Below are 13,305 nucleotides of genomic sequence, written 5' to 3' on the forward strand. Positions count from 1 at the left end.
GCCAATTTCTTGGTCAAGAACAATTAAGTACTGTTCAAATGTTTTGACAAATGTACAGATAAATAGTGAAAATTTCATACTTGTAAATTTATTTCTTTGTTTATTTTGACAAAATTGAACCAAACTGGCTACATGTACTAAAAACTTCCATTATTTCCCGTTATTAATGATTGAGCGAAACAAAATCCTATTCTGGTTTTTTTTTTATAATATCTCGTAACTAGTGCCCCTTTTATATCTATTCATATGGAAAGCATCGAATGTTTATATATATATATATATATATATCATCGCTTTACATATATATATATATATATATATATAATAATATTTTTAAATTTGCAAACTACATTTCACATCAAATAATATAAGAACTGTTATTATTTGATGTGAAATGTAGTTTGCAAATTTAAAAATATTATTATATACATTCTGTACACCGTGTTTATTTACTTTTGCTATATATATATATATATAAAAGACTTAAGCCTTTGTTTATTATTCCATTAATGTTTCATTCAGGTATGATATGATTAATGAAATTCCTTAGTTGAATTCCTCAACTGACAACGCCATAAAATGACAAACAGACAAATAATTGTACAGAAGACACAACATAAAAACTGAAGACTAAGCAACATGAACCCTACCAAAAACTGGGGGTGATTTCAGGTGCTCCCGAAGGGTAATCAGATCCTGCTCAAATGTGGCACCTGTTGTGTTGCTTATGTTATTACAATTCCGGTAAATAGTCTAATTCGATAGGTGACATTCATGAAAAGGGAATGGTATTGTAGTTACTACATAAGGAACATATCAGATATCATCTGTGAAACGGTTATTCTCTAACAGTCAACCAACTCGTGATGGCGTCCATAAAATCCGAAGGGATTATTTCAACTTCACTATTTGAAACTCTTGGTTTAATAGCTTCCTAGTGAGCTCTTTGCTCTAATCTTGCTTAACCAGTGAATGGATATGCATGAAATATTTCAGCCACAAGCAAACAGCAGTGCATTTACATTGTTTTCAGACACAAATGGTGTTGTGCTTAATTTTTAAACAAAATTACACAAGTATTTTTCCAGATAAGTCTTCGCATCCTCACCAACTATTCCATTTTAAAGCAAGTAATAGATTTGGATTGATTTTTTACAGTTGTTTTCCAATATTGTTTAAGAGTATTGAAAGTAGCATTCTTATTGAATTTGCAGTTACGAAAAAGCTAATTCAAGCCAATTTCAAGGAACTAATTTGGTGGTCTGTTAGTGACCTCTATCCAGTTAAAAAAATAAAATCCTTTTACCTACACTTCATTTATCTGTAATTTAATAATATCAAGTCCCCTTTTTATATTTAATAACAAAAGTCAATTAAAAATAAATAAAGTATGAAGTAATAATTTTATACAAATGATTTTTATTATAAAATAAATTGCATTTTTATAACATGTTTGTTCTAAATATAAAATGTATAACAAGCAACATTATTAAAAAACAATAACCATAAAAATATAAAATATATCACAGATTCAGTTTATTTCATTCAATATATATAAAAACAGTTCTTCAAACAAGGTAAAATTGCTGTGGACAATAGTATCATCTCTCCCAAATATGTTGATATTTTCTTCTGGAACTTCTGTCCTTAATAATTATGTAAATCAATTTCCTTGCTAATTATCAGGATATTCCAAATTAAATCTGCTATAATCCTGGAGGCTCTGCAAGAAAATAAAAATATACCAGTTAAGTTACATCACTTATTTAACATGTTTTCCCAAGTGTACATTTCACAGCAATATACATACTTACATTTGGGGTCCTCAGTTTGCCTTTTTGACTGCTTCGATTCAAAAAGGAAGAATATGATTTTGCCCTCAGTATATTAACTCATCTTTGACTTTTGACACTATTTTAGCTTTTACCATTTGTAGGAAAGCTTAATTTTGCATAGGACTTAGTATATTTCAAGTAAATTAAATAATATGTATGTCAAATATTTATTATAAAATATTCTACAGTTTAAAAACATTATAACTAGATAAATTACATATTACTTACATCTTCAAATATAGGACTTCCATGTATTTGACCTGGTACATCAAGTAGTCCCTCATCTTTAAGATACAGGGTACCAGTAGTCTGATCCATTTTATAGTATAGCTGCCCATATCTGTGGTATGTTGGATATTTTGTGATTGAAGGTAAATGGATGTGATCATTAACCTCTGTTCCTAACAGTGCCACATTATAGAACACAAACTGAAATGAAGAAAAATCATTACTTAACATAATACCAAACCTTGGTTTACATAAAGGGTCTTAAAATATAAAGTCTTTATAAACTATTCCCAACTACTAATCTGAACATTTCTCTAAGTTTTAAAAGTCTTATTCTTAAAAAAAAACTCTTTTCTTCACCAAGTCAAATAACTACCCTTAATCCCAAGCCCAGTAAGGAATATGGCAGTTGTTATCAAATAGACTGTTTCTATGTAAGTTCGTGGTTGGTTTTGTTGCAGTTCAGAGTATCAATTGTTTCACTGGGTTTTAGTTTGTAACCTGGATTTGTTTAGTCGAGTTATGACTAATGAACAGCAGTATACTACTGTTGCCTTTATGTATATTATTTACCCCTTGTCATACAAGAGGGTCTAGATGGGGTTAATAAAATGGAGAATAATGGACACAAAGAGCAAAATAGAGGGCTAAAATTAAAGAATAGAAAGAAAAAATAGGCAAAAAGTTAAAATAAAAAAGGAATAGATAATAATCAGATTCTAAATCATAAATAAAACTGAAAAATGGGCGAAATAAATAGAGAAAAATGCTATAAAAAACAATTTAGGCCACACCAATTTGATTCCTTGTTCGACGGACCCGCCCGCACCTATTTTTTTCAAAACAGAATTTTTTTTAAAAATTTTTATATTCCCGCATCCGGAAATGTAATCATGTCCATTTCCTGCACCGTTGTTTTTGTAAATATTTTAAAAAGATATCAACATTTGTTTTAAAATCACAGTCTAACCTGTATATAACGACTTTAAACATAAAATCACCCCACCACAAGGTGTAAATATCTGTGAGAATATTTGTTTCAGCATGAAACCTATTTATCTAAAGAGGGAGTGCTCCGATATTTAGAAATTTATAACCGCGGAAATACCTGTAAAGAACAAACAATTGGTTTCTTTCCCCCTTACTTATATTCCCTATCAAAACATGTTCGCTGTTAGAATAAAATACAAAGAACTTCTGAAGGATTTGCCTTCAACTGCAATTGTATTGTATGCTGGCGAAACAAAACTATCTATAGCCACTGCATGTTTATGCACCTGTCCTGATTGATTCAGGGGCCTGTCGTTCAGCAGTTATCGTTTGTTGATGTTGTTCATAATTTGGTATTTTCCTGTTTGGATATATAAATTAGACCGTTAGTTTTCCTGTTCAAATTGTGTACGCTAATAATTTTGGGGTCCTTTATAGCTTGCTGCTTGGTCTGTATCAAAGCCCTGTGTAAAAGGCCGTACTTTGACCTATGTTTGTTATTATCAGGTTGAGAACAACCCTCCCTCAGATAAGGGGTCCTTTTATTGATGTAGAAAAGAAAATAAAAATACCAAGGATTTGTATAGTTCTTCTATTTTTTACCTTTGAAAACTTAGAATTTTGTACTCAAAAAGAGGAGAGTTGCATCATATTTTAAACAACTTTTTCTAAAAGAGGGGTCCACTTATTTTGAATAATATTAAACTGTTAAAGTAAATGTGTTAACATGGTTAAAGTCCAGGAATATTACAAAATTCTTGGACATGTTTTGACCATTTAATACCAGATAGATATATAGTTCTTTGAGAAAATATGAGCTCTTTTATACAAACAAATATATTATAACTTATATTGATCCCTCATAAAACATGTAAAAGGGATATTTATAACATTAAGGGGTTGCCCCCAAACTGATTATGACTTGAATGGAGAATTGTCTCATTGTCAGTCACACACACATAGACTAGATTTAACTATTTCTTGGTGAACAGGGAAAAAATACATCAGAAGTTAAAGAAATGTCAACGTATTAAAGTGATAAATCAAGTTTTAATATTGTCAAAATCTACTTTTTAATGTTTACAAAAAAAAAGTTATAATCGCTCGCCTTTACTTTTCAAGCTTTGCCTCAAAAATTTCCAAATTAAATATTTTTTTATTAAAATTTTCAAATCGCTCGCTCGCCCCATATTTTGGAGTCCAAATTAATTTGGTGTGGCCTTATAATAAAAATCAGGAACCCTCCATCCACACTCTATGCTACAGATCACATTGAACAGAACCTAAATCATTGATTAAGGTTAAAGTCTTCATTAGTTAAGGAGCTAATACCGGTGTCACACATCAGCCTATACCTCCGATGTACGTCGAGCATGATTAAATAATCATGCACGCTAGTAATTTAAATGCATTCAACCTGTCAATCATATCTGTATCATGTGCACAACAAGCTTTAAGTGTGTATTGGGCGTACAAGAAGCGTACCTAAGTGTTTATCGGGCTTTCAAGTAACGTATGTTGGGGTATGCCTGGCGTTTATGTAATGTAGATGGAATGCACGTATCTGTGACGATAATCCGTGCTTTCGGCGTGTCTGGGACATTTTATTGTGGGGGGTTTGTTACAAACACACCCGCATACGTTTTAGTTAAAGTTGAACGATCTCGAAGCATATACAACGTGCCCTAAATGTGTTTCAAACTTATCTGTAGCATTTTAAAGGCACTTGTAGCGTATGTATTACATGCGTGTAGCGTACAGGTATACGCCAGACAAACACTTGAGCTGGATGAATTTTTTATGCTGCTTAAAAATTCAACAAGGGTATACATTTGAATTTCAATGTACTTCAAACTTATGCAATGCGCGTTTAACGATTGATTAGCGTTCCTCTGGTGTGCAACTAACGTATACCGACTTTATCTATTCAATTTTGTCTGTACGTATGGTGTACGCCGGTCTATACGCCAATGTGGGACGCCGGCATTAGAGGAATTATGGCCTAAAGTGAGATTTATTATGTTCTTACCTCATCAACATATCCTTTATAGAAATAATTGGTGTCTGTCCCCAGGTAAAATAAAGTATCTTCATCTGTGGTATATTGTGTCTAAAAATATAATTATTTTAATATTCAATTCAAGATGGCTATCTTGCTGGTTTTATAAAATTTGATGACAGCAACTTTATTGATCCTTTAAATTTGTCATTAAATGATGCAAAGGGAATCAAGTACAACATTGGTAATGTGAATGTTATATAACTTTTCCATTTTTAGGGCCTATAAAATCAACTAAATCTTGAGTAGATAGATATTTTTTATCTTTAACTAATGATGAAGAAAGTCAATGTACCTCGTCTTGTGCAGATTTATACATTGTGTCGTTAAAAATATATAAATGTTTCAAATCAATTAAACTCACCAGGTCAATAGGAGTTACATCACTAGTTACACCAACTGAGTTTCCATTCACATACAAAGTCATTGAGTATTCTATAAAAAATTAACACCATATGTCAATTTTAAAATAGAATCATGAAATCATTAGTAGTAAAATAAACCTGATGTACACAATTAAAAAAAAACATTCTTAAAATATATTTTAAAAGTTTTTGTTGCATTTTTTTAAAAGAAAAAATGTATTGATAATTCTCCGGTAGAAAAACTAGAGGCTCTCAAGAGCCTGTGTCGCTCACCTTGGTCTATGTGCATATTAACAATAGAAACAGATAAATTCATGACAAAATTGTGTTTTGGTGATGGTGATGTGTTTGTAGATCTTTCTTTACTGAACATTCTTGTTGCTACAATTATCTCTATCTATAATGAACTTGGCCCAGTAATTACAGTGGAAAAGATTTCCTAAAAATTTACAAAAATTAACAAAAATTTATGAAAATTGTTAACAATTGACTATAAAGAGCAATAACTCCTTAAGGTGGTACCTAACACTACAGGGAGATAACTCTGTAAAATCAGCTAAACGTTTTAATTGTGTTGTGTTGTTAAGGGAATATTAAGCTTCTCAATGATCAAAATAAGTGTTTGTCAAACTGCTATATAACCAGTGTATTTTTTCTGATAAAACCGTTGGTTCAAATTTTTTGAAATTTTTATATTTTTGTAAAAGGGTCAAAGTAAATACTTTGTCAAAATTTTAAGAAAATTAAACGAGCATAATTAATTTTAGTTGAAGTGTTGGGTACCACCTTAAGGGGTCAATTGACAATTCTTGTCATGTTGACTTATTTGTAGATCTTATTTTGCTGAACATTATTGCTGTTTACAGTTTATCTCTATAATAATATTCAAGATAATAACCAAAATCTGCAAAATTTCCTTAAAATTACTAATTCAGGGACAGCAACCCAACAACAGGTCCGATTTGTCTGAAAATTTCAGGGCAGATAGATCTTGACCTGATAATTAGCTTTGGTTTTTGAGTTATAAGCCAAAAACTGTATTTTACCCCTACGTTCAATTTTTAGCCATGGCAGCCATCTTGGTTTGTTGGCCGGGTCACCCACACATTTTTGAACTATATACCCCAATGATGATTGTGGCCAAGTTTGGTTAAATTGGGCCCAGTAGTTTCAGAGGAGAAGATTTTTGTAAAAAATTACAAAAATTTACGAAAAATTGGTCAAAATTGACTATAAAGGGCAATAACTCCTTAAGGGGTCAACTGACCATTTTAGACATGTTAACTTATTTGTAGATCTTACTTTGCTGAACATTATTGCTGATTGCATTTTATCTCTTTCTATAATAATATTCAAGATAACCAAAATCTGCAAAATTTCCTTCAAATTACTTATTTCGGGGCAGCAACCCAACAACCCGTTGTCCGATTCATTTGAAAGTTTCAGGGCAGATAGATTTTCACTTGATGGACAATTTTACTTCATGTCAGATTTGCTCTAAATGCTTTGGTTTCAGAGATATAAGGCAAGATCTACATTTCACCCCTATTTTCTATTTTTAGCCATGGCGGCACTCTTGGTTGGTTGGCCGGGTCACGCCACACATTTTTTAAACAAGATACCCCAAAGATGATTGTGGCCAAGTTTGGATTAATTCGGAAAAAATGGTTGTGAAAAAATTAACTATAAAGGTCAATAACTCCTAAAGGGGTCAACTGACCATTTTGGTCATGTTGACTTATTTGTAAATCTTACTTTGCTGAACATTATTGCTATTTACAGTTTATCTCTATCTATAATAGTATTCAAGACAATAACCAAAAACAGCAAAAATTCCAAATTCAGGGGCAGCAACCCAATAACGGGTTGTCGGATTCATTTGAAAATGTGAGGGCAGATAGATCTTGACCTGATAAACAATTTTACCCCTGTCAGATTTGCTCTTAATGCTTTGGTTTTTGAGTTATAAACCAAAAACTGCATTTTACCCCTATGTTCTATTTTTAGCCATGGCGGTCATCTTGGTTTGTTGGCCAGGTCACGCCACACATTTTTTAAAATTTGATACCCCAATGATGATTGTGGCCAAGTTTAGTTTAATTTGGCCCAGTAGTTTCAGAGGAGATAATTTTTGTAAAAGTTAACGACGACGGACGACGACGACGAACAACGGACGACGACAACGGACAACGGACGACGGACGCCAAGTGATGGGAAAAGCTCACTTGGCCCTTTGGGCCAGGAGAGCTAAAAAGGAGATTTTTTATATCAATCTTTAATAAGATAGCATTCCCATGATGTTAGTAAACAAAAATGACTGATTAAGGTCAGCACCTTTTTCATCATCAAAGAGGGGTGTGTCAACACACACCTCTTACTAAAGTTTAGCTTTTCATTTTTTAAAGTTACAAGAGACAAAGGAGACAAATGTAAAGCATTTCTATACTTTATCAGGAATAGAAAATTTCTAGTGTACATATTGTGAACATGTTTAAGATTTTGATTGAATTTCAATTCTTGTTTCCTTTAAATCAATCAATTGGTTCAAAATTGAAGAAGTCAGGCATGAAGAACAGAATTTGCATTACCGGCAAACAACCTTACACGGGTAGCGTTCAATATCGTAGCGGCTACATAGGGCTACGTAGATTTATTACTATTGAATGTGTAGCTAGCCTAGCTGCTATATAAATATTGATCTCACCTGATTCATCATATATGTATAACAAACTGATCCATTGGTTTGTATTGATAGTGGATGTAGATGTTACTGTATTGTTTCCATAAGATCCATGTACAACACCTCCATCTAACCATAAACATATAGTTCTAGTGTCTGTACAAAATAATGGCATGTCACCTGCTGCCAAAGAGTCTATCTTTATCCACAGTCCAACGGAAAAACTGTTGATAGCAATAAATGCTTTTTAATACATCAATTGTTTATTAAAAAAAATAAGGAACAGTGAATATTTTTATTACTGTCGATTCATTATTATTCATGAGATACCACTTTTGTTAATTTTGTGGGTACGGGTGAACGATGCAATCAAATGTTCAATGAAGTACATATTTTCTATAGGCTTGTTGAAGACTTTTGTAAAATCATGAAATCAAATATCCAAGTAAATTTTACTATGTCCTTAATCCATGAAAATTGGTGCCCACGAAAAAATAACTGACTCCATGTGGTATACAATCCAGCCAGTTCAATGTGTTGACTGAACATTTAAGTTAAAAAGCATGAAAAGTTTAATAGGCGATGAAACTACTGATAAGCATCCTGTGTCTGTCATATAACCTTTGCCATCAGCACTTGATGTGATTTCAATTTTTCAAATAATGATTTTATGTTTTAATCTTTCTTTCTAATTTCCTACATATCAAATTTTTTATTTTTTTTTATTAAAAGATGAATTTTGGGTTTAAAAGAAATTAAGTAACAAAGTAGTTATAATTCAGATATATTTTTTTGGGGAAAATCCTGACAGTTTTTATACTTCAAGAATTAAATATTTCACATGTCAATTACAACAGAAGACATTATTTGTTATTATGCACTAAAACCATATGGACATGGAAATGAAATTCAATAATTTGTATACAAGGTTTTATTTCTATTCTCACCTTTGATAAATGTCTAAACGAGTGATATTGGTAAGCACAATATAATCATCCACTCCATCAAGATACAAAGCTTTATTGTCTCTGGGGATACACTGGACCTTCAGATCAGACCATAAAACTGATTCCTGGCCAAACTGGTACACTCCAACACGACCTCCAGTTATACTGGTGTCATAGATGTCACCACTGTCAGCTAATAATGAATCTACATCATACAATTGGAATCTGAAATAATTATGAAAAATTATAACGTTTTTTTAAGTTAGGTTCTGGGTTTAGATATATATAGGAAGATGTGGTATGAGTGCCAATGAGACAACTCTCCATCCAAGTAACAGTTAACAAAAGTAAACCATTATAGGACAAGGTACGACCTTCAACACAGAGCCTTGGCTCACACGGAATAGCAAGCTATAAAGGGCCCCAAAAAATTACTAGTGTAAAAACATTCAAACAGGAAAACCAACGGTCTAAATATAAAAATGAGAAACTACATAAACAGACGACAACTACATGTACTGTACATCAGATTCCTGATTTAGGACAGGTGCAAACATTTGCAGCGGGATTAAATGTTTTAATGGTACCAAACCTTCTCCCTTATCTGAAACAATAGTATAACATCACAACATAGAAAGACATGTAATCAATTATCAATTGGAAAGCTTAACTCAATCAAAAAACGCAAATTAACACACAATGAACGAAAATAAATTTGATCTGTGATACCTGAGGTAAATACATAGTATATAAAAATTATAAGGGATAAATAATTAAGGTCAAAAGTAAGAAAACAGGTTTAAACAAAGTTAAAGTATGATACCACTGTGAAATGTTAAACAATTTTTAGAAAATCATCACTTTTGAAAAAACCTGTGTCATATTATACACAAGTAAATGAAGCCTGCATTTGAAAGAAATCACCCAAGTGTTTTCATTTTTTCTAATTTACATTTCATTTAAATGTACTAAAAGTCTCACTTAAATTCAATTGTCCACAATAATTTAAGCATAAAAGTAAAATCGTCTTCTAGTTCTCCAAAATTAAACCCAACTAAGCAGGCAAGTTGGATATATTTATCGATATTTAAGACCTCTTTTTCTTTCCAGGGGTGTCAATAAAGCATAACATGAGCTTGCAGTCAATATAGTATTCAAAGTATAGTCCAACTGTGACATGCAAAAAGTAAGGTATGAAGTATTGTAGGAATAAATTTGTGATATAAATACCCATATATATATTTCCATCAAATATCTATGAAAGTGCTGACATACAATGTAGTCAGTATTGAAGTTGCATAAAGAATGAACCTATCATTTCAACAATCTCATTTTATAGATATAAAAATATCTGTAGATGTCTTGGTGTTTGGTTTTAGATCCATACTCTAATTTATCTACCTGATCTTATTTAAATCTGTATAATGCCATAGGAACCATTTATATGATGTGTAATTACTCCATCTTGTCATGTTACCATCCTGCCATAGTACTGTATCCTGGTTCACTGTTGTACTACTGTGCCATAGAGCATAAGCTAATGTTTGTCCAGGACCAGTATTGGAGTTCACTACCTATTTGTAAAGAAATATGAATACATTTAAATGATAAGGATATTAATCATAGTTTCAAAAAAGTGCTCCTTTAGTTACAATGGTCCCGTAAATAATATAAAAAAAATAATAATATCCAGAAGGATTAGTTGAAACCACACGTCTTAATCTGCATATCATACACATGAAAAACAACAATTCGACCCCTGTGTATTAAAACTTATTTTAAACCATAAAAATAACAAATGAGTACTTAAAAAATGAAAACTTGATAGTAAGCTCTTCATACAATATGAATTTCATTATTGTTTAGCTTTTTTGTTTTCTTCCCATTAAAAAATTCCTTGGTCAAGATTTTATTTGTGTTTCATCTGTTCATTACTTGTATTGGACTACAAAAACTACTTTTTTTGGAAACCTTAAATGATTCTGAGACAGAACTACCAATGGACCTTAATCAATTTTGTAACCAACTTCATTCTTATTTATATTGAAAAGAACTTTGTACATTTCATAGAATAACAAAAGACCCTTGTTTTGGAGTGAAAATTACCATGCAATAGACATGATTGCTATGAAAGACAAGAGAAAATAATTTCACCATACATTCAAATACATGAACTAATCCTGCATAACTTAAAACAGGTCAGCAAAATTGTTTCTACAGAATTACCTTCAGATTTAGTCCTTTAACACCAGTCTGAAAAGTTGTAGTTTCAAAGTTGTAATTAGTTGGTTTCCATGACAAAAGATAAAACTTTCTATTGTTTACATAACCAAACACTATTCCGATGTAGTTATCTCCCTTATCTGATGGTACATAAACAGTTCCACTGTATTTCATAGAACCATATGTCTGTTCACCTATTTATTAAATAATATATAGTGGGTTTTATACAGAATAATTTGGTAGATATTTTGATTTTCTGTCGAATGTTTGTGTTTGAATACGTTTAATATATATTCTTTATTCTGAGCAAAGAGAACATAATTCTTCAAATAGACAACTGAACTCACTGAAATTTTCAATACAAAAAAATTATCACTGTTTTGAATTATTTATTTCACAATTCTAATAAACAGGTACATTGAACCATCAAACTGACCTATTAACATGACTGGTTTCATTGTATCAGCTAACTGGTATATCTCCCTGCCTACTGCCTTAACTCTCCATTGAGGATCTATACTGTAACCAGGATACAGATCAACAGAGAAATAATCAGAGAAGGAAGTTGTAGATATATATTTGTTATACGGACAGGTGTCATTACTGTCATCTATACCATCCCCATCAGAGTCAACTACACAATTGTCACCAACCTGGTCTCCTGAATAATACAATATACATTAATGAATGGAGAAGGAAGTTGTAGATATATACATGTTATACGGACAGGTGTCATTACTGTCATCTATACCGTCTCCATCAGAGTCAACTACACAATCGTCACCAACCTGGTCTCCTGAATAATACAATATACATTAATATTGGGGGAGGAAGTTGTATATATATAGTTGTTATACGGACAGGTGTCATTACTGTCATCTATACCGTCTCCATCAGAGTCAACTACACAATCGTCACCAACCTGGTCTCCTGAATAATACAATATACATTGATGAAGGGAGAAGGAAATTGTAGATATATATTTGTTATACGGACAGGTGTCATTACTGTCATCTATACCGTCTCAATCAGAGTCAACTACACAATCGTCACCAACCTGGTCTCCTGAATATACAATAGATTTTTTAGATCATTACTATTTTTCCACTTACTCTTTAAACTCACTTTTCTTTTATAAATAGACTGATTGATTATTTGCTGAACTTCTAGATTGCATGAAAAAGACCCTTCTTGTGATGTTCCTATTGCTTCAAGTGTATACATACCATTTACATCTGTCTGTAATGGGTTCTTAAGGTATGGACAATTATCATCCGAGTTAGTTATACCATCACCATCTAAATCAGGATCACAAACATCACCTACAAATATCAACATAAATACAGACATTCATTGAATAAACAAGAATGTGTCCCAAGTATAAGGATGCCCCACTTGCACTATCATTTTTTATGTTCAGTGGACCATGAAATTAGGGTAAAAACTCTAATTTGGCATTAGAATTAGAAAGATCATATCATAGGGAACATGTGTACTAGGTTTCAAGTGGATTAGACTTCAACTTCATCAAAAACAACCTCGACCAAAAACTTTAACCTGAAGCGGGACGAACGAAGATGAACAAACAGACTGACCCACAGACCAGAAAACATAATGCCCCTCTACTATTGTATTAACATCAATGACACATCAATTTTCATCAAGCTAATTAGCAGAAACACATTATTTGTATTTCAATTAACTTTTCAGCCACCAGGGGTTGATCCAGGATTTCCGGTTTGGGGGGGGGGGGGGGGGGGGGGGGGGGGGGGGGGGGGCGCAAAGATTTATTTTTCGCTGAGCAGAGCAAGGCGAAAAAAAATTTTGAGGTAAAATTATTGAAATATTCTTTTATAGGGGTGATATGTAGATATCTTGAACTATTGTGTGGTAAAATTAGCGAGAAATTAAAGTTTCAAGCTGAAATCGCCTTAATCCACCACTGACAAGAATCTACAATTACCGCAATTAACAAGAA

At 32.2% G+C, this 13,305-nt stretch overlaps 1 protein-coding gene across 1 annotated transcript in view; it reads right to left on the minus strand.

The window, feature by feature from the left end:
* Window positions 1-1,399: 1,399 nt before the first annotated feature.
* The window catches only part of LOC143082611 (uncharacterized), a 125,680-nt gene continuing 113,774 nt past the window's right edge, over window positions 1,400-13,305 (minus strand). Inside the window, exons 51-60 of the mRNA XM_076258374.1 lie at window positions 12,554-12,649; window positions 11,764-11,988; window positions 11,331-11,521; window positions 10,506-10,678; window positions 9,105-9,329; window positions 8,182-8,381; window positions 5,477-5,547; window positions 5,083-5,163; window positions 2,064-2,264; window positions 1,400-1,723 (exon numbers count right to left, since the gene is read on the minus strand). Coding sequence (XP_076114489.1) covers window positions 1,676-1,723; window positions 2,064-2,264; window positions 5,083-5,163; window positions 5,477-5,547; window positions 8,182-8,381; window positions 9,105-9,329; window positions 10,506-10,678; window positions 11,331-11,521; window positions 11,764-11,988; window positions 12,554-12,649 — 1,511 coding nt within the window. The 3' untranslated portion in view covers window positions 1,400-1,675. The remainder of the gene's footprint in view (window positions 1,724-2,063; window positions 2,265-5,082; window positions 5,164-5,476; window positions 5,548-8,181; window positions 8,382-9,104; window positions 9,330-10,505; window positions 10,679-11,330; window positions 11,522-11,763; window positions 11,989-12,553; window positions 12,650-13,305) is intronic.

The sequence above is a fragment of the Mytilus galloprovincialis genome, chromosome 7 (assembly GCF_965363235.1).
Source record: "Mytilus galloprovincialis chromosome 7, xbMytGall1.hap1.1, whole genome shotgun sequence".
NCBI classification, from domain to species: Eukaryota; Metazoa; Mollusca; class Bivalvia; order Mytilida; family Mytilidae; genus Mytilus; species Mytilus galloprovincialis.